The 21,649-nt window shown below is 32.2% G+C and overlaps 1 protein-coding gene and 1 long non-coding RNA gene across 2 annotated transcripts; both read right to left on the minus strand.

Annotated features, from left to right (window-relative positions):
- Positions 1-2,182: 2,182 nt before the first annotated feature.
- On the minus strand, positions 2,183-4,299 carry LOC132164066 (pathogenic type III effector avirulence factor Avr AvrRpt-cleavage: cleavage site protein). The gene is made up of 4 exons (XM_059574476.2): positions 3,973-4,299; positions 3,527-3,730; positions 2,788-2,952; positions 2,183-2,635 (listed from the first exon to the last, which is right to left on the minus strand). Exons 1-4 carry the CDS (start codon positions 3,976-3,978, stop codon positions 2,582-2,584), a joined length of 429 nt encoding a protein of 142 aa, XP_059430459.2. The 5' UTR covers positions 3,979-4,299; the 3' UTR covers positions 2,183-2,581.
- A 2,722-nt stretch (positions 4,300-7,021) lies between these two features.
- LOC132164797 (uncharacterized) lies at positions 7,022-7,446 on the minus strand. Its single transcript, XR_009438416.2, has 3 exons — positions 7,345-7,446; positions 7,173-7,255; positions 7,022-7,086 (listed from the first exon to the last, which is right to left on the minus strand). It is a non-coding gene; the product is annotated as an uncharacterized LOC132164797 (long non-coding RNA).
- Between the last annotated feature and the right edge of the window lie 14,203 nt (positions 7,447-21,649).

Here is a 21,649-nt window from a genome sequence, read left to right on the forward strand (position 1 = left end):
TTTTAGCTTGGGCCCCTCAAAAATGAATTATTGACTTCCCCACGAATTTGAGCAGAGTGTATAATTTTTCTTTCAAAATATTATTAGCAAGGCAACTGAATTATTTGATTAAAAATTATATCAAAGTAGATGATTTGCTCCAAATCTTAAAAGGTCAATTATTTAAATTAAGAAAACGTTTGACCAAATTGGCAATTTTGTTCTTAATATAATAACAATTGGATCTGACTTACATACCGGCAGTATAAGCAACGGTCAAGATTAAATCTCAAAAAAAAAATTTCTTTTATTTTTTCTTCCTAATTAAAAGCTTTTTAAAATAGGTCATCTTTAAAATTGAATTTTAACAGTTGCACAACAACAACACATATATATATATATATATATATATATATATATAAGATGAAAGCTAGATCCATAACAATTAACAAGACTTGGATGCTTGTTTTGTTTTTTGGGATAGGTCTTCGAGTTCCAATAAGCCGACCCCCACAAAAGATGTTGCAGAAACGCTACACCGGTCCACAGGGAAAGGGTCACGTGGTGTACCATGTGCTTGTCGGTCACTTCACTCCAAATCACGCGTGATTGGATGCTTTTCATAACCCAAGAGAATATAATATGACTTCACTTCCTGACAAGAAACCTTTTTTTGTTCCGTTGTTTTTTGCATGCCTTCCAAACAGTGTGTATGTCCACTAGCAACAGCAAATGTGAAATTCTTAATTTTATATAAATTTTAGGGAAAAATCATATTAGTTCTTTTTAAGTTTTTATCTAATTTGAATTTAATCTTTTGAGTTTTTAATTTCAAATCATGTCTAATAAGACACGTATAGCATATGATAAATTGTTAATTTTGACGGTAAAGTAATAAATAATTACTTTTTTTTTTTTATTAACTACAACGCATTGTCACTTTGCTCTTATGAACTGACAAATATACTGTCTGACCCCATCAAACTATTATTTTGTGCCCAAAACTCCATTTCTATTAGTAAAAGCCATTAACTCAGACGGTCAATCTGTCACTTTGCTCTCATGAACTACAACATATTGTTACTTTGACCGTCTGAGTTAACGTCTTTGACTAACGGAACGAGAGTTTTGGGCACAAAATGGTAGTTTGATAGGGTGGGCAGTAAAGTTATCAGTTCATGAGGACAAAATGACAATGCATTGTAGTTCATGGAAGAAAGGTAATTACCCCTGTGATTTATTTTAAACTTGGATAAAACCTAAGAGCTTTATTCTTAAAATTGAAAACCTAAGGATTAAATTCAAATCAAATAAAAACCTAAAAACTAAATATGATTTTTTCCTAAATTTTATGACAGTACTCTTATAGCCTGTTTGGGATTGCGTTTGAAAAATAGAGCTTTAAGTCAAAACGATTTTGGGCAAAAACTTCATTTTTAAGATTTTGTCAAAAGTGCATTTTGACCATTTTTAGAGTCTGTTTGATATTGCATTTGAGAAATAGAGGTTTAAATCAAAAAGAGCTTTTAGGCAAAAGCTCTATTTTTAAGCTTTTGCTAAAAGTGTTTTTTGGCAATTTTTAAGCTTTTTAGACTCTTAAAAGAGCTTTTAATTTTTTTACCAAACAAATACTTTTTTCTTCAAACATACTTTTTTAGTGTTAAAAACACTTTTAAACCCCTCAAACACAATCACAAAAAGACCCTTAGAGCCTGTTTGAGATTACATTTGAAAAATAGAACTTTTAAGTCAAAAAGCGTGCAAAAGCTTCATTTTGAAGTTTTTGCCAAAAATGTATTTTGACCATTTTTAAGCTTTTTGGACCTTTAAAAGCGTTTTTAATTGTTTTACCAAACAAATATTTTTTTCTTCAAACGGACTTTTTAAGTGTTAAAAGCACTTTTAAACCTCTCAAACGTAATTTCAAATAGACACATCTTCTTTAAATGTAGAGAAAAATTTAAAAAAAAATTCGAAAGTCACATACGCCAAATAACTTATACCCTTCCCTAAATATTGGATAAGCTTATAGTACTGCCCAATATATTAGATATTACTTTAGCTATCATATGTATTATTTTAACGCACAATATTTTTTTTTCCACTTTTTTCATTAGCTAGAGACTGTATTGAGATTCATAAAAAAATGAAAAGGTCAGTAGAGAATTTGTCTTAATATCTATATATATATATAAGATAGATATTTGGATAAAAAAGTCATTTCATTCAATACAAAAGCTGTTTGAGATGAGAGTACTGATCTTCCGGCTCAAATTGTTCGGACAAGTGCCTACATCCTTATCCACCTCACACGCTCCACGACAAAAGTTTCAAAATTAAAACCCTCCAAAAACATGGCTAAACCAAATTAAAAATTAAAAACCCATAATTTGGCAAGAATTCAAGAACTCTTCCCATATAATCATAAAGTCAACAATGATCTTCTTCGGAACAACAATCTCCTCAGATATCCATCAAAACAACCTCAAATACATAGACACCATATAAGTATTTGCTTCTACGAATTTTTTCTGGTTTTTCTTTTTTTTTTGGTCTCATATATGTACATAGTCCTTAAGTCCTTATAGCCTTTCTGATATCTTCAAGCAGCACATGCTGGCAGCAAGCAGCTTGAAAAGAAACTCAACCCTCTCTTCTGCCAAAAGAACAAAAAAGCTAGGATTAATATACCATATATATAAATAAAGCTTGTGAGATTTTGAAACAATATATGGAAATAATCTTGCAAAATCATATCTTTTTTTTTTTAAGAGGGAGAAAAGGGATGGATTTTTCAGGCTCCAGTACCTTTTTACGTTTTGCATAAAGGAGCTCAGGTGAGATTTTGTACAAGTCCTCATCCACTGGCTTCGGTGTTGCCCTTTGCATTGGAGATGGACTAGGTGGATCCTCCACGCAACCCACCCAACTTTCTTTTTTCGCTTCCTTGTGATAAGAGTCACGGGCTTTGTTCTACAATTATCACCGACATCATCATCATTCTTCCTATTATACATACTCTACACAATAATTGTATATGTAATTTGCGAGACTTTTCTTGTTTCTTTTACATGTTCATCATGATATTATACCAACCAACCCTCTTCAATCATGATGGAAAGCATTGGGGTCCCATTAAAAGCACGAAAGTAGTTGGAAAAACTTAATGGTCTACTATCCTTTCATTTAGAGGAACATCTTTCTAGGAATTTTTCTTTCTTTTTCTGTTTTATCTTTAAGGGGTCGGGCGGAACGTCTTTTAATATATAATCATGCATGAAAAGTGAAGTGCATATGAAGAATTAGATGGGGTTGGATGCATCTTTTCCACACACCTAACTAGTAGTAGTGGCCAACATGATTTCAAAAGCAGATCATCCATGATTCCCTTCCACGCCAAAAGATTTGATCAAAAACATAAACATACACATGCTACTAAAAATCATCGTTTCTTTTCATGCAAAGCAAATTCACACCTTTTAATCAGAATTATAGGTCTAATTTTCATCTTTTTTTACAAGTGAGTTTCTCGATTTATTATGCTTACCCTTCTACGGGGAACGACGATCATGGCGGGTGTGACGACATCGTTCTCATACAAATCCCCAGCCACGTACAAATCACGCTCCTCAGAGTAGCTGTAACGCAGCAACCCGGCCTGCCTTGCTGTCTCAAAGCACTGCGTGAATGGCATGTCATCGTTCCAATCCCAGCTCCCAAACGCCGGAACACGACTCCTCTTACAGTAATCCTACTCACAATTAAACCACCACAAACAATACTTAGAAATGGTAAATTAACTTTTATTGTTGTTAATATAAAAGTAGAAAAAACTTATACCGTTCATACTCTTTCTTTGTAAAGCAAAATATTATACACAATAAAAAATGTAACCATAAAAAGTTTTGATGCGTGGACGTAAGACATAGTTCAAACCACTTTAATTCTCTGTCAAGCAGAAGATGAAGAAGAAGAGAGGAGGAGGAGGCTTACTTCCATTACGCTGGAGCTGTAGAGGTGTAAGAATGAACTGGGAGATTGACCTGAGCTTCAAGGGGTATAAAATGTGAAGTTTTTTTTTAGTTTCTTTCTTTGTTGATGGAGGTGAGCGTGGGGGGGTGGTGGGTATTTAAGAAGAGAAGGAAAGGAGGGGGAGAAGAGGAGAAGTGGAGGGGATGGGATGGGATCCAAAGCAAAAGACAGGTTCTATTTGCAAAAAAGAAAGCAAAACCAGATAACGAAATTTAACAGTAGGAGACAGAAGGACAAAGAGGTAAGGTCAGTGAGAGAGATAGGGATAATTCAGAGGAGGGTTGGCTTCTTTCAAAAAAATTTTCATCTTTTACTTTTTTCCAGGCTTTTGCTTTTCCCTGTTTGTCGCTGCACAGATGTATATTCAAAGGTAAATGCACGATAAAAGCCACAAAAGTAGTTGCCTCTTTATTGGGGTTTTCCCCAATCTCGAAGCAACGCCTTAATAATCTGCCTTTTTTAACCCCACACGCGTACCACAGAGAACTTTGTGCTCTGTGCCATGGCGGGGGTCTGTGTAGTAAATTAATTGGCATTTGACAAGTCATAAGAAAGGTCAACACTCTATCACCCAACACTCACCACTGGGTCGGCCGGGGTTCTGCAGTCTTTCCATACTTGCGTTCCACGCTCAAGAAAAGAATTCTTTTTTTTTTTTTTAATTTTTTTATAAATATACTATTGTCACCTCCTTTTGTAACGGCTTTTAGGGTTTTTTTTTTTTTTTTTTTCCTTCTCTTTTTAGCTAATTTTTTTTTTAAAAAAAAAATGTAATAACACTTCAAACTACTTTCAAACCCTACCTAATGGATAAGTATATTTATACAAAGTGTGGTCTTTATGTTCTCGATTCAAATTTTTATATGGTCATAAATTTCTTACAAGCTCATCTATCCTCTACAAGAAGTGTTAGGGAGTCAAATAAATGAACCCAAAAAAATTTTCGAATTGACGTTGTAAGGGTTTTTAAATTAAAAAAATGCAATTCTCTCTCCCTTATCTGCGACTCACAGTCTGCCACACCAGTTTGAAAATTTTTCTAGATTAATTTGTTTGGCTCCCTTTGATGAGAAGTGCTAGGGGGAATGCTTGACTTACAAACAAATTTTACAGAAAAACTTTTACAAACTAATCTGGCACAATATGATTAGGTTTTTCAAAATTTGAACTTATCTTATATCCAATCATGTTGTGCCAAATTAGTTTGTAAAAGTTTTTCTATAAAATTTATTTGTAAGCCTAGCACTCCCCGAAGTGGTAGAGAGCTAAAGAGTTGAACCTAAAAAAGTTTCTAAACTGACGTGGTATTTTAAGATTAGAGAGAGTGGCAAACAAGGTAGAGATAATTTTTTTTTTTTTTTTTTATTTGAAAACTCTTGCCACGTTAGTTTGAAATTTTTTTTGGATTCAACTTTTTGGCTTTCTAGCACTTCTTCCTTTAAATATGTGAGAAGGGAAATACATGTTTTTTTATTAATTTCTTAACGACCTCCACCATCTCATAGAACATATGGCGGTTGAATCCTGAGGAGTTGGATTGTTGGTCGGGACCTCCACCCCTCCTCTATAGTAGGGTGGATCACAGGACATAACCTCCATCACCTTATTGTATAGTTGTTTTCATTCCTGTCAGACTGATTTTAAGAAAGAATGAATGCAAAAGAGATGGAATGATTTTTTCTGTTATGGTGGAAATCCATGTCACTAAAAGTGCACTAAGAGTTGCATTGGTTCTCTTTTCATATCTTTCCTAAAAATCATTACTTTTCATGAAAATGATTTGGTCGGTTAATCACACTAGTTATGGTTGTGATCATCCCTACATCTATGAGAGGGTGGGCCAGGAAGTCACAACCTTCCCTCTTTCTGAACAAGGGGGTGGAGTGGCTGGGTAGTGGGTATCCCTACTCCACCCTCTCTATTAGAAGGTGGGTCATAAGTCCCAACTTCCACCTCATCAAACAGAGTGGATCCCATCCAACCTTTCTTTTGAGTATTTTAAGCGGTAGTGGTATTTTAGCCCCTTAAAATACATATTTGTTTTTTTAGTTACAAATTTTTCAATACAAACTTAAAGAAATTATCTATTCAACTATCTACTTTCTTTAAATATTATTTTTATTGAAAAAGACGGAAAAAGAAAAGAGGGAAAAGAAAGGAAGAAAGAAAAGAATAAGAAATCGCTTCAATGTGCTATAGTAACACTTTATATGTAAACGTTTAATGTAGCAAAGTTTTTACTTTGAAGCATTTGTTGAAGACTAAAAAAGGTTGATAATAGTTAAATATAATTTTTATCAGCCATTTAGAGCATTTGCTCGAGATGTTTAAGGAAAAAAACCCATACAATTAGTTGCAAATTTAAAATGCTATGCATTGATTTGAAATTTAGCATACGAGGAATGCTAGATACAATAATTTTATCCAACATTTATACCACAATGATGACGTAACAGCTTCAATCAACCTTTGATTTTGATTTTTTTCTTTTTTTTTTAACAAAGATTGATCCAATTGTTGTTTAAGGTTGCCGGATCATCATTGTAAAATAAATGTAATATCTAACATTAGGTGTACAAGATACACCAAAAAAGATCAAACTTTGTTACAAGGTTCTAACCATTTTAAGGAAAAGCCTTGCCCAAGGAAAAATCAAGGTATTTGGTCCTCTGTCATAAAGTTTCTAACCATTTTATTAGAGACTTGTAGCCTAAAAATCAATGGCAAAGCAAATGATACTTTTGTTGCAATCACATTTCGTAAAAAAATAAATAAATAAATATATTATACATTTTTAATAAGAACATGAAATGCTCTGGCAGAATTTCATTCACAAATATAAGAATATTGTATTTAAACCAATACACAATACAAAATAAAAGCAACACCAACGATAAATCATATCTATTTTTGAAACCATCTCTGCCAAGTAAAACAAATCGATATAAGATAAGGCATAGAAAGAATATATATATATATATATATATTCATGATTGAAAACAAACTTTACCTTAGAATATAATCCTCTCGGGTTTACATTGATTAGTTTATCTATAGAATGCAAGAAGTAGTTCCCTGCAAGAGGCCACGGATAATGAGGTGAGACCAAAAAAAATAAAATCAACTACAGCAATAAAGCACTATGCATGTCAACTTCCTACCTAAGTTCCCTTGAGAATCCTGAACTGATTTATAGAGATCTTGGATAATTTCTTCTCAAGGAGGCTGTGCAGAGAAAATTCTTCTGTACTTGGAAGCCACAACATGTGTCAATCAATTGAACCATTTAATACAACTAAGTTGTAAAAGGGAAGGAAAACTATCAGACCATACCTTTTCAAGATACTAAATTACTATGCTTTGATGCTTGCTTGGGCTGACAGCACTGAGAAACAATTCCAAGTTCTGTTTCACAGGCTTGTTTAATTTTCCCTGTGAACAGCAAGTAATCTTTTGAGCAAAAGAAACTGGTTCTCATCACAAAATCTGAATACCAATTAAATTACTCACCATATCAATAGCTGAAGCTCTTCTCCTGCCCGTGCAAATTCTTCAAACTTCACCACACACTTTTTCTGAATATCCATGAGAGACATCTCACTTGTTTGACTAGAATCAGCTGAACATATGGGAATCAAAGGGTCTGCGGTGAAATCCTGGAAAGATATTCAAAAGTATCCACAAAGTCAATTATTTAGATTCACAATAGGATCTGCACATCATGCAATCAAAAGTAATCATTTTATCATGAAGTCATACCATTCTTTTGATGTTGCACTTATAGATCAATAGGCCACAAAATATATTTTTGTCCACTCGCGTTGAGAAGTTCACGCATGTCCAAAATTCCACTCAACCACCATCGATCATTCTCTACAATATCAGCATCAAAAAGGATAGTCAAGCTTAAAATATCCTTATGGTTCCATTACCATTTTCAATAACCGTTCCCTTTAAGTACTTGCGAGCAGAGTGAGTTTGCAGAAAAATCACTTTTGATGCAACAAAACCACCTTCTAAAATAGTTTTTATTTTATACGTAATTAAAGAAATATCATTAAAAAAAGCGTAAGGCGCTCGTAAACATACAGGAAGTATACAAAAAGGACACTAAAAAAAAAAACAAAAACAAAAAAAACACCCGCAAAAACCCAACAAGAATCACCAAGAGCCCTATATTATATGCCTCTAGAGGAGGCTCTCTAAAATAGGAGAAGGCATTTAACAAAACTTCCCCACATTTATCTCTCAAAAATTTTGAAAATAATTTATAAAAATCACTTTCGACCGACGACATGCATATTACTGATCTTAAATTATGTTACTCTCTCAAGTCTTTTTTGAGTAAAAAGGTCCAAAGTAAGAGCATTCCTAGTGAACTAGCTATTCTTTATGCCGTAATAAATTAGCCCTCGTAACGTGCCCTTTATGCCCAATCCTCACCATCTGTACCCTCATAATCAACTACTTCTTCATTACTTACATTATGCCCAAACTTCCTCAGCAACATCATCAGTTACAATTTGACACCTCCTCATCTAACTTGTACCAATTAATAAGACATAATTCATATAGCCCATTGCATCCACCTAAGGTCCACATCAACCTCTCCCATGTCAAAAAACCTTCCCTCCAATATAACACATACATAGAATTTCAGCAACAACAAAAACAAACAAATTGAACTTTTAGTCATTGCAACAAACAAAGAGATTTTTGGGAAAAAGTTGCAAACAAAAGCAATGTACAATTACTGATGGTCAAGTAATTGAAAGAATGTATGGTGGACAATGATGGTCAAACGATACATTCTAAATAGTGTCCCTGGGAGACACTACTAAACTTAATCAACAAAGCTAATTGAAACCCACACATTTTGCTAAGGGCTTAGCAACAACCTGGTCCAAGTTGTTTTAGGTTGTAATGAAACTGCATAAGGGAGCAAATGTTTGATGATGGTTGACAGTAGAGCATATTCTGTTTCAAAATTTTGCTCCAATATCAAACTCCTCTACGATTTTCTCAATATGAAGGTATACCGAGTGTTCCAGTTTATATATATATATAAAAACTTGAGGGTGTCTAGGCTCTAGCACACATCACAAACATGCCACGAAATGTTCCTAAAAACAATATGCATCCTGTGACCATTTCAGTTGTCGATATCGAACAGAATTTTCTTGGGTAGTTCCAAGAAACAAACACATGTGGAAGAAGCCACATTTTGATGGTTCTTAAACAAAATCTATCTCATCTTGATGGTTCTTAATAGCAATAATATAGCCATAAAGATTTCAAAAGAGTTAAACAAAGACCTTTACCATTCTATGGAAGAGAGATCAATCTTTCAGTTAAAGTAAATCATAAAGCTATTCTAATAGTTTGTAAAATAAAAGAAGAAATATTATCCTTGACAGATTCTGGTGCCAATGATACTCATGTTATCTCCACAGCTTGACCCAAAGACCTGTAGATCAACTACCCACCAATGATTTCCCCCTTCCTCTCCTACCATTTTTTTTACAATTTTCACCTTAATAGGTACTCATGTTACCCACGTTGTGCTGTTTGTTGGGGGGTCTTTATCCACATCTTTGAGATTGTTAGGCTGATAGCATTACAAATTGCATAATCCTCGTTGACTCTCAACTTTTGAAACTACATAAGAATACTTTTAATATTCGCAAAAAAGGCACATGGATACAAAGCCAAACAAAATCATAGCATATCTCCAAAACATGGAAATCAAATTTTTCAAGAACATCAAACGACAGCCTAACAAACCCATCACATATCTCCAAAAAAAAATGCAAACTTGAGATAGATTCAAACAAGATAATCCCAATCAAACAGGTTAGAGGCCCACGATTCACAAACAAAAAAAAAAGGTCTAACGAACACAATATTCTCCAGTGCTTATTACAGGACTCGCTCATTTTTGGCAGCTGAGCCGAGAGTGAAAAATACATCAATAGTTGCTCTGTAGTTCAAATATACAGTTGAATGGGGGGTGTTTTAGGCTTATTACCTTATTGTGAGCGTGTCGGGCGCACGGCGACGTAGACATGTTATGTGCGTGTAGCAGAGGGCCGGGTTGTGGCCCAGAACCGTGGGTTTAACAGACAAGAGTTGGGGATTTTTTTTTCCTGGGTCGAATTCTGATTCTTGGCCCTTTCATATTTCTCTGAGAAACTTATTTTAATCCCTCAATACTTATATATCGGTTCAAAACTTTTATTCAACTTTAAAAATTTTACTATATTACAACCTTAAAAGTTAATTAACAACCTTAACTTTTATACCACGTGAAATAATTATTTATCCCAACAACTTAAGTTGATAAAAAAAAAAAAATTTTGAATTTTATTATTTAATTAATAATATAACATTTTTTTATCTTCAGGATGCAACTTCGGATATAAAGATGAAGCTTTGGAGTTGCAGAGAGAGCTTTGATTCAGCCCAAGGAAGATGGCTAAAAGTGTTGTAAGATTAATGCTACTGTCTAACAATGATTCTTCTAGCCACTTCTTTTCTCGAAATGAAGTGTCAACTTTTGATTAAAGATGACCCTTTTCTACATCTTCTCATCAAAACTAAATAAAGACATCATCCATGTTCATGTGGTAAAGTTGAAAGGAAAAAAAGAAAAAAACCTACATAGATGTTGAATGAATTGCTCTTTTCCTTCTGTATTGATTCTCAATGCAATAGGCTGTTTTGCAAACCAATGTGTATGTAACATTGGGTGTCATCTAATGTATGCAGAGAATAAGTTTTTCACTTCGTGCATATATGTCATGTCAAATGCTTTTCATCATGCAATTTAGAAGAATTAATGTTTCATTTTTTGCAGTAAATGCAATGGATTATGAGATTATCTTTGTGCATACATTTCATGTATATTTTGTGTTGATTCCTGGCCTCAACTTAAAAGTTCAATCTTGGGCTATGTTTCAATTAGACCACGAAAAGCATACATGTTTCAATTGGACCACGAAAAGCATACATGTTTCAATTGTTTGCTTGTGTAACCAAATCATGTAAAGAAGGTTTTATTTTGTTTTATTAGTGCTTTTTGGACTTCTTCAAAAAAAAAAAAAAAAAAAAAAGAACGAATGAACTTTTTCATTTTTAAATGAGTCAATCACTGGGCAATTTCACAGATTGTAAGAAGTTCTCAGTAGATAAAGACTCTTAGAAGTTTGATCATCCAGTCTTTTTTTTTTTCTTTTTTTTCCTAAGCAATACAAAGGGAAAAGGCTCAAGAAGAAGGCTCTTTGCCGCTCCTAATTCTAATAGATACAACTAGAGAGAATGAGTGGGAATTCCTCAAAAGAGAGTAGGAAGCGGCCCATTTAATTGCCAAATTATAGATGTTTTTATAGTGATGGGAATATAGTTTATAGAATTTTTTATTTTTTGTTTTAGTTTTTCAAATTTTATTAGAAGCGTTACACATCTATCTACTATTTATTTTTTGTGCAAATTCACCATTTAATATATGGAACCCATATGCGGTCCCAAAGATTTAGGAGAAGGATTCTCTCCAGTTGAATTGTTCCAATAGAGAGGAGCCGGTCCCTTCTAAATGAAGGGCAGAATTGTCAAAAAAATATTATAAAATAACAATTATGCCCTTCTAAATGAAGGAACTGGTTCTTTTTCAATTGAATTCAACCGGAGAGGATCCCTTACAAAAAATTCAATAGTAGCTTTGTCAATCTCTTGTACAAATTAAAGCAAAAGATGAATGAAACATATCTCCTTTTAATTATAATATTCTAATAAAATTTAGAAAATAGAAAATTATTTTAATAAACCGAAAATATCATTAAAAATAACTTTTTAGTCATAAACCTTAAAAAAATTAATTAATTAATTCGCTTTTGCCTCTCCAATACTACCATTAGGTGTTTGCAAGTGGGCCTTTCGTCATTAGAATTGAAGCAAACAGATAGAAGAACCAAAAAAACACTTAACATGTTTTTTTGACAAATCATGTGCAACATGGTTTAAAATAGCTAAACTTGGTGCTTAGTTAATGTACCAAAACAAATCATATTCCAAACGACACAAATTTCCTCTAAACTAGTTTGGGGAAAATTTCCTTCAACCTATTATAATAAGTGACAATTGTCATTCAATATTTTTGGGTTTCTAACAAATTCATATTTGGGTTCTTAAATTAGTAGAATAACAATAAATAACTCTTAAAATATTGAAGAAAACATGTAAGAAATAACACTTGTCATTTATTAGAGTATATTGAAGAAAATTTTCTTCGAAGCAGTTTAGAAGAAATTCCTGTCCATTCCGAAAACTCTGGCTAAAGATTGAATGGGTGCATGCATATGCACAATAGTTGAGTATTCCAATACCATTTGAGTTGTTTGCTTGAGTGAATGAGTAAGAGAGATGAATGAATGAATCGATAGAGATAGAGATAGAGGTGCACACAATAATGGAGGGGGAGGGTAATGAGTAATGATCATGAGGAAGCACATCCATGGCCATATGCTATTTTTACGCCACTTGCATGAAATATAGTACGATGATGGACATACACAACAAACATAACCCATATGAAGTAAAGTGGGTGAGTCCAAAAATGGTGTCAATTATAAGGGAAAGAGTGACTACGACATTTGCTCCTTGTTCTCACATGTTTTGCTTGACTCATCTACAGCCCAGCCCCCCACCTTGACCAATCATGCAAAACTAAAAAGCATCCATCCGGTGTAGGCTACACCCCACAATCTTAATATGTTGAACACTTCAAAAGGTGATAATATTGACAATAATTGTTTCGTTTAAGCTTCTAAGATAATAGGGATGACTTAACATGACATCAGATTTATTACTTTGATCGACAAACGAAACCCTACCCCGCGTACAACAAACCTCTCAAACTAGGTCTGTTGTCCTGAGTTCGAAGTTCTTCGAGCGTTAACTCCATCATTCACTTTTTATTTTAATTAAATATTTCACGTGTCGGGCCTCACTTAGGTTTACTTTGGTTAACCGCGGTCAAGATACTTATCTCCACTAATTTCTATATATATATATATATATATATCAAGAGACACATATCTTTTTATTAGATAAGTTTTATGAATTTACTATAAACTGATTTGTAACAAATTTTTGTTGGGTGTACACCTTCCCTACATACCCAAATAAATTTGACTCATTGGCTGATCCTATGGACTAGTCCAACTCAATGCAGGTGGGATCAGTTGTAAACCAAGTGGATCAAGTGCAAGTGGCTTTACTTGGGGATCACTGTCCCCCTACTTTAATTTGCTTGCTTCATTGATTTTGCTCTCAGACTATGATCAATACACATTACACCAGTTTGATGGCACAATTATGTAGTGCTTCTTGATATGCTTATTTTTTTTGGAAAATTATTTATGGTTAAAATTTAAACTGTACATGATTCTACAAGAATTATTATTATTATTTAAAAAAACATGTCAACATTGACTTATATATATACTCCATGATATAAACGTTAAGAATGACTAATTCTTATTGTCACGTCATTCCAATTATACAACAATTATCCATAAAAGTCTTACATATAATAATATTTATAATAATATTCAATGTACAAGAGTAAGAGTTTGAGTTTGAGTTTGAGTTTGACTATAATTACAACAAAGTTAAGAGATATTAATAAACAAGTGCTGAGCTGATTGAATAGTTGGCGTTGTTTGACTGTCTGAGCTGGCGTTGTTTGACTGTCTGAGCTGATTGAATAGTTGTCTGATCCATTAGAACCTACTTGGCTACTTGCGACCAAGGGTGGTGACTTGATGTACAATCTGAAAGTGATTTTCTGTATCAAAACTCTATATATGTAGAATACTTTTTGGAATGTCATGCAAATTAATATCTTGCATGTGCTACTTGCTGTTTAATATCTAATGTCATTATAGTATTAATTGAATTATTAGCTAGGGTTGGTTTGATTTAACGCTTCATAAAGTGTTGTCTCAGCCGATCCATTACTTATTGTTAAGAGTATATTTTATTATTTGATTACACTCCCTAATATTATTTTCATATTTGTATTATTCTTATTTACTATAATTTTCCTATAAATAAGAGATTGTTATATTGTAAATATTACCGAAGAAATAAATATAAGATGTGATCTTTTGGACTTTATCTTGTGGACGTATGTCATTGACGTAAAATTTTGTCAAATTAATGTTATCAATGCAAATGCGATACTTAGAAGAGAAGTATGTGGATTGTCGTGCATATATATTAGATCTGCTGGAACATCAATTTTCCAAAGAGACGTGGACAATTTATCTCAGTTATCTGCCTACTATATGTTTTATATATTTATATAATATTGTTTATTTATTCGAAGGCTGTCTTTCCCTTTGCTTGGAAGGGGAAATTGACGTTGTCAAATATTGGGCGGGCCATGGTTGCTCCAGGATGCGACAAAACGTGCTTAATTAATTAGCCGGATCATGGATGGTACTCAAAAATCAAAATGCCCATTAACAACTTAATCACCAATTTATAGTTGTTAATCTCGGTCTAGCAATTCACATTTTTATTCCCAATGCATTGTATGTAAACGAAAAAACAAAGATATACATTTATTTATTTATATATATGCGCAAGTTGATGAATGAGTGGGTCGATTGCGACAGAGATTCGATTTGTCCAACAAATGTTTGATATACTAATACTCAGCTGGAATTTTTATGACACAACGTCACCCATTCAACTCTGTGATTAGGAGTCGTGGTCCATGGACCGCTCAAGTGGCAGCATCTTCCCTTTTTGGTTTATTTGTGGTGGGGTATTTTTGTCATTTAATTTTTTAATATGACAAAAATATTTTTTCACTATAATTAACTATATATTTTACGGTTAAAAAAAAAAAAATTACTTCCAAAAGTTTCTAGGCTCGAGCTAAAGTTTTTTTTTTTTTTTTTTTCTTGAATTTTAATTTTCGGGGCAAAGTTTCTAGTTTAATTAGTTCAATAAATTTACATCTAAGGTCGAATTAAGATTGAGATTTCAAAATATGGGATTTAAAAATAGTAATTTGAAAGCGTGATTTTTAAAAACAGAGTTAAGAGTTTAGCAAAATCGTGATTTAACTTTTAAAATAGCAGTTTAGCCTTTAAAATTGTGTATTTTCAAAAAACATATCCTTACCTATTGCAATTTTTTTAAAACGTGATTTTAAACAATTTGTTTTCTTGTGATTTAGTTTAAAATTACACTTTTTTGTTTATAAAATCGCAATATTAAACGCTCGCTTGAATGCAAGAATGATGTTTTATCTTTTGGCAATTAGAATTAAATAATTAAATATAATTATTTTATCAATATTTCCAAGAAAATAAGCTAAGGTCAAATTGAGACAGATTTTACTGATGATCTATGTGCATGAGCAACATGCATAGAGTACCCAATATGTGCAAAACTTGAATAAATTAATTTAAATCTCAATAATTATTTTAATAATTTATCATTTATCACGTCAGTATTTGTTATATTTTTTTCATATTTTAAATGTAATAAATAATGGATATGGCAAACTCTAAATTATTTATTTTCAAAACTGTGATTGAGTATTGAGATTGAAAAAATACACTCGATAGAATATTCCATAAAGAATAGAGGATCTTTGTTCTAAGTTCTAACTCCTTTCCGCCACCCACCGCCCGCCCCCCTACGCTCTGATGTAGACCGCCTTAAAGCTACACTTTTTTCTTTTTCTTTTTTGCTTTTTTATCTTTTATTTTGTCTTCTCTAAAGAAAAACATCATCAAACAGTACAAACACAAAAAATGCTTAAAAATACAAACAAGTTTTCAGGTCGTTTAGAATTACGGTTTTAAAAATTGCGTTTTTAAAATCGCTATTTTTTAAAATTACAAAGGCGTTTGATAAAATATGTTTAAAAAGTTTTTATTTTTTTATTTTTATCAAATATGTGTTATGTAAAATCGTAACTCTGGTCTAAATTTGTCAATTTTCAAATAAACACCTTCTAACTGCTTGCATATATTTTATTATTTTTTCTTATTTTAGATTAAATGCTTTTTAAATCGTAATGTCAAACGCTTTACGTTTTGCGATATCTTTTAAAAATGTAGATTATTCTTACAAAACTATAATCCCAACACACCCGAATTCATATTTAAGGCACCTCAAAATACTTTTTCAAATGAAAAATAATAAATAAAAAACCTCTCAAAAAACATTAACAAAGTCTTAATAAAGGAGAGGAATGTAAATTAAGCACTTGACTTATAATTCTTTTAATATTTTTGGGTCAACTTGAGCCATAGACTATTGGCTATATACAAAGTTATGTTGCTGCCAATCGTAGGCTAATATTTATATCCTAGTTCCTTGAATGAATTTGTTTGAGTTTTTGTTTATGGGATATTATATTATTATATGGCTCCACCACCAGCACATCACCTATTTAATTAAAATTAATTGTTGTCATTATATACTAATTATGCAGTCACGACTGCTTTTCTCCCCATGTTTCATGTTTGTGACTAGACCACCATAGTGGCCTGCCTTTTGCAAAATCTTCTGAAGTTTTTATATTCACATCTTAAAAAGGCAGCAAAGTGGCTTGTTTTCTATATACTTAGTGAGAGTATATAGCACCACCACATGTGCATCAATTCCTCTAAGACAAATATTTCTATAGCAAACTTTAGAGAAAGCATATTAACATCTTTTATTTCAAATGGGTTCCCTGCTTTCTCAAATTTGTAACTAATGATTGTAAACCCTTATATATATATATATAGTACTAATTATACTTGAAAACATTTTTCCCAATAAAAAAGTCACAGCTTTTTAATATCTTATGATTTTCTTATATAATATACAAGCATTTTATGATATATATATATATATATATACCTTAAAATAGAGGCTTTAAAATGTGAGATTTTTTTTTTTTGTTTTTAATGAGGAGAACTTGGTACGCACGTCTCGCTAATTAATTAAAAGTGATACTATATCAACACACATGCAAATTATGAACATCTAAGCATTCTCATCCGACTAGCCAAAATAATATGAATGTTATTTTGACTACTTCGGATGCTAAACTAGGACCGAAAGAAACTTCATTTAGCTCAGTAAAATGCTGAATAAGTATTTAAATAGAATTGTAAAAATAGTATTTACAATATAGAGCTGATGTAAGTGTTTTTTTTTTAAAAAAAGTGAGTAACTAAAATTAAAAGAAAAAAAAAATCTTTAAAATAAAAAATAAATTTGCTGATCTTTTACACCAAATACTCCAAATCGACTCATCATCCTCAAACCAGAACCTTCGGCGGGAAGGTGATATTCCTGACATGTCCATCCACAGACTAAGAAATATCATCAATTATTACATGTAGAATATAGAAAAATTATTAAATACTTAGCTGTTAAAAATAAACAATAGTTTATGGGAGCACTTCCTCTTGTGTCATGTGACACTAGACGTGGTTACGTAGTTAAATTATTTTCTAAGTTTACCCCACCTTATGTTATATCATCCACCAAACCTTTCACATCAAATATTTTATTACAAAGTCAAAAATAGGTAGGTATTTCAGTTTCATCCTGCCTGCCACTGCCAGAATTCAAGGTGCAAAAAATCCTTTCTACCATTATAGTTCCCAAAAAGTAGAGAAATATTAATTAAATAAATAAAAAGGCGACTCATATGGTTGGTTAAACGTGGCAATTAACGAGTTGAGCCCGGCAAAACACGGAAAGGAGAAGAAAACAAATCCAAATTCCAAAAAGCTGGCCAACGGAGGTGCCTAAGAATGTTGGAATGGACCATTGCTTGACGCAAGACAAGTGGCTAGCCCATAGAGGAAACCAATCCCATATTTTGGACCAGCTATGAGATTAATAATTCCATCAATATTCACATGCTGAATTCATAGGGTCTCCCTCTCCTGATTTTTTATAATTTTTTTTTAAAAAAATTATAAGTTCTAAAAAATTTTTCACACCAATCTGAATGAAATATCTTTCAACTTATTTAAAATAATGTTGAGTATTTATAAACATTTAAAATGCACATTAAATTTTTAAAATTATTAATAACAATTTATTAACTTAAATTAATATTTTAAATCTAAAATAATTTGAAAAAAATTTATGTCCAACGCGAGAGAGGCTGTCCCATGGCGGGAATTCGGTAAAGCTCACATCCATGAACCACTCGTGTCCACTTGTTAAATCTGAATGACGCTGCAATAATTAACGTAGGACAAGAAACTTTAGCCCCCCTCTCGTGTCGATATAAAGGCCAAATCCAAGGGTCCCGGTGGGCGGAACGTCTTTGGCCCGGCTCTGGCTAAGCCTAGACGCCTAGACCCACCTCCACCTGCACAAATAACTCACAAATTGCGAATATATCCTCCACCAGATATATTCAACTTTCCTTAAATCATTTATGTATATATACTACTCAATTATTCAACCCCTTTTCTAACAATTTATTACGAGTAGCCACCGACACCTTGCGTCCTTCGCCTTAATATCATCAATAGATAGGATGACCATTGTTAAGAGATTCCAAGATGAAGTAGATCGTGTTATATATATATATATTTATATATGACTTATTTAATTAGATGGGTTAAATTTTTTAATTAAAATTTGTTAGTCTTAATCTAACTTATTTAATTAAATAAGTCAGACTCCTCAACTATAATCTTCTGATTTCGTATTGAGTTTATCGACTGCAGACTTTCTAATTAAAATCCAAGTATGAGATGCTACCTAACAAAAATTCATATAAGCTAAAGAACTATCAAAGATTTAATTATATTTCTCACCACAATCTCAAAGATTTTCTTATGCTACTAAAGAATAGTAAGTTAAAAGAACTATCAAGAAGAGTCAACGTTTTTACGAGACATTGGCTTCTTTTCTTTCTTTTTTATTTTTATTTTCTTATCCTTCTTAAATATAGTAAATCAACTTATTTTCCGATTGAATGTATAGTCTTGTGTTGTGTGACACTCTAATCTGTTTTAAACCATGCATGCCGTCAAAATTATAATAAAGTATTATTAAATTGCGTGTTAAAGTCGACATCTTTTGGTTGATTTTTTTTTTTTGTAGTAAATGAGTGTAAGTTCAATTCTTTACCTACTTTTAAATTAATTGTAAGATAATTAATTAACCTAATCTATGAAACTATATACCTAATCCAACTATATACCTAATCCAAGCCTAAATACAACTCATGATACTATTTCGTCGAAAAATTTGTTAGGGTGAAAGAATTCTCTGCTTCGAGTTGTAGAATATTAACATAGTTCTTTTCGGGCAGGAGAAATCACAACGCTCCACTCAAGACCGGAGAATACCACAATTTCACAAATACTTTTTATGATTCTTTTACAAACATGTTTCGTGTCATTTTCTTACACGTCTCTTGTCTTCTTAAAAAAAAATTAAAAAAAAAATTCACCGTTGAAACATTCAACGATGAATTTGCTAATTTCTTGTACAAAAATAGACAAGAAATAAACAAAAGTTAAAAACAAAACATTTCTCTTAATCCTAATAATAATGTCAACTTATAACCTCAAGTTTTTTTTTTTTTCTTTTTTGCAGGAACCAACCCAACTATTAATTAACATATCTCATCCTTATCCTGATTTTATACCTAATATTAGACTATTGTGGATTTTTTTTTTATTAGCTTTGATACATTTTCTTTATAGGTAATTATTTTATTTTAATTGTTTGTCTGTAATCAAAACATTAGGATTTACACTTCAGGGAAAAAAAAAAAAAAATCTTTAGGATTTAATTACCTTTTTTTTAGCCTGCCTCGCTCAATATATTTTTCTTATAAATAGACCATATAATACAATTTATTTCTCACATATTTTATTTTATTATATTATTTTAACAATTATCATTTGAATTACAAACACGGCTTTTGTTGCTTATCAAAGTTGATGTCATGTCCATATCATAACTTCACATTGGACAAATGATGATTACTTAATAATAGTAATATCTAATTATATATAATAATATCTTTGCACCAGATTTAGATCATACTGAAGAAATCACTTGCTGATGACTTTTAACTTAAATGATATTTTATGAGGTGAAGCTGAATTCTAGGTTCAAAACTACTCATCAATTATTCTAAACAAAATTCCTTATCTATTTACAATAAAGATTGTGAGTAATGCTAGGTACTATATTTTTATTCTCATAAAATTCTTCTAAAGCTGATGTCCCTTTTAAAATTACCATTAAATTTTAGATGAATCATACTTGAATTTTGATCCAAGGGTAATTTTGAAGAGCAAGGCTTAGGTGCGGTAGTTCAAAACTACCGCACCATGCTGTAGTCCAAAACTGCACCGTTTGGTGCAGTTTTGGGCAATAAACAAATAATTCTTTAAAAGAAAAAGAAAAAGAAAAAGATTTAAAAACTAAAAGTATTAAAAAAATAGAAGAGAAAAAAAAAAATGAAAGGGGTGGAGCCACCCCTTGGCCAAAATGAAAAATATTTTTAATTATTAGTTTTTTATATTTTTTAATTCTTAAATAATTGTTTGTTAAGAAAAATGAAAAATATTTTTAACCTATTTTTTCCCAGCCCAAAACTGCACCGTTTGGTTCAGTTTTGAATTTTTCCTTCTCAAAACTGCACCAAACGGTGCAGTTTTGGACTACTGCATGGTGCGGTAGTTTTGCACTACCGCACCTAAGCCTTGCCCAATTTTGAAAGCCACATCAACTTTAAAAAAATTTTAATAGAATAAAAAATGGTACCTAGAATTACTCAAAGATTATGGATTCACCTGGAATATTAAATCATCTCAAACATAGTGCCAAAGTTTTATTTGCCTACCTCGTATGCTTCAATTATTTGTTGCTTTTCTTTACCTTATTTGGCTGTTTATGCAGCTTACACGTGTCTTTTTTTTATTTTTCTCCACTTTCCAGTAAGAAAACATATCCAGAAATTAACATTAATCCCCAATATCGGCGAAAATTTAAGGTTTCAAAATATAATAATCAAATTTTAAAATATTATAAAAAATGTAAAACTATTTTTTATTATTTTAAATTTATTTTACTGGTTAGTAGTAACTTGTGCGATTTGCCAGAAGATCAGGAAAAAATTTAGGTGAACCCAGCACAAAGGTGTTTAGTTTTGACACGTGCCAAATGCGATGTATTATTAATCATAGATAGCCGCCTATTGAGAATGATAATTGCAACCGTTTCGCAACAGCACAAGCGAAACGCGGAGGACTACACCACAGTGATTCGTCCACGTGTACCAACACAATCACCATGGTAAAACTACCTAACTAGTGCGGCGCATTTTAGCACGAAGCAGTTACTGGAGCGAAACCTTACCCAAAAGCAATAATAAACTTAACGCAGACCACGCATGTGTTGGGTGAACGGGCACCAGTCGGTCTCCTGTCCTTCCATTGGATGGTTGACCACGAAAGTTGAAGCCTTGACCAAATATTCTTTCTCCGGAACCGGCTAGAACCCGTCGCGGCTTTAAAATCGTGCCCCAATTCCTAAAACACCCTTATCATCAGCTTCGTATAAAATCCTTTGGGGG

Source organism: Corylus avellana, chromosome 8 (assembly GCF_965113065.1).
Source record: "Corylus avellana chromosome 8, dhCorAvel1.hap1.2, whole genome shotgun sequence".
In the NCBI taxonomy this organism is placed as follows: domain Eukaryota; kingdom Viridiplantae; phylum Streptophyta; class Magnoliopsida; order Fagales; family Betulaceae; genus Corylus; species Corylus avellana.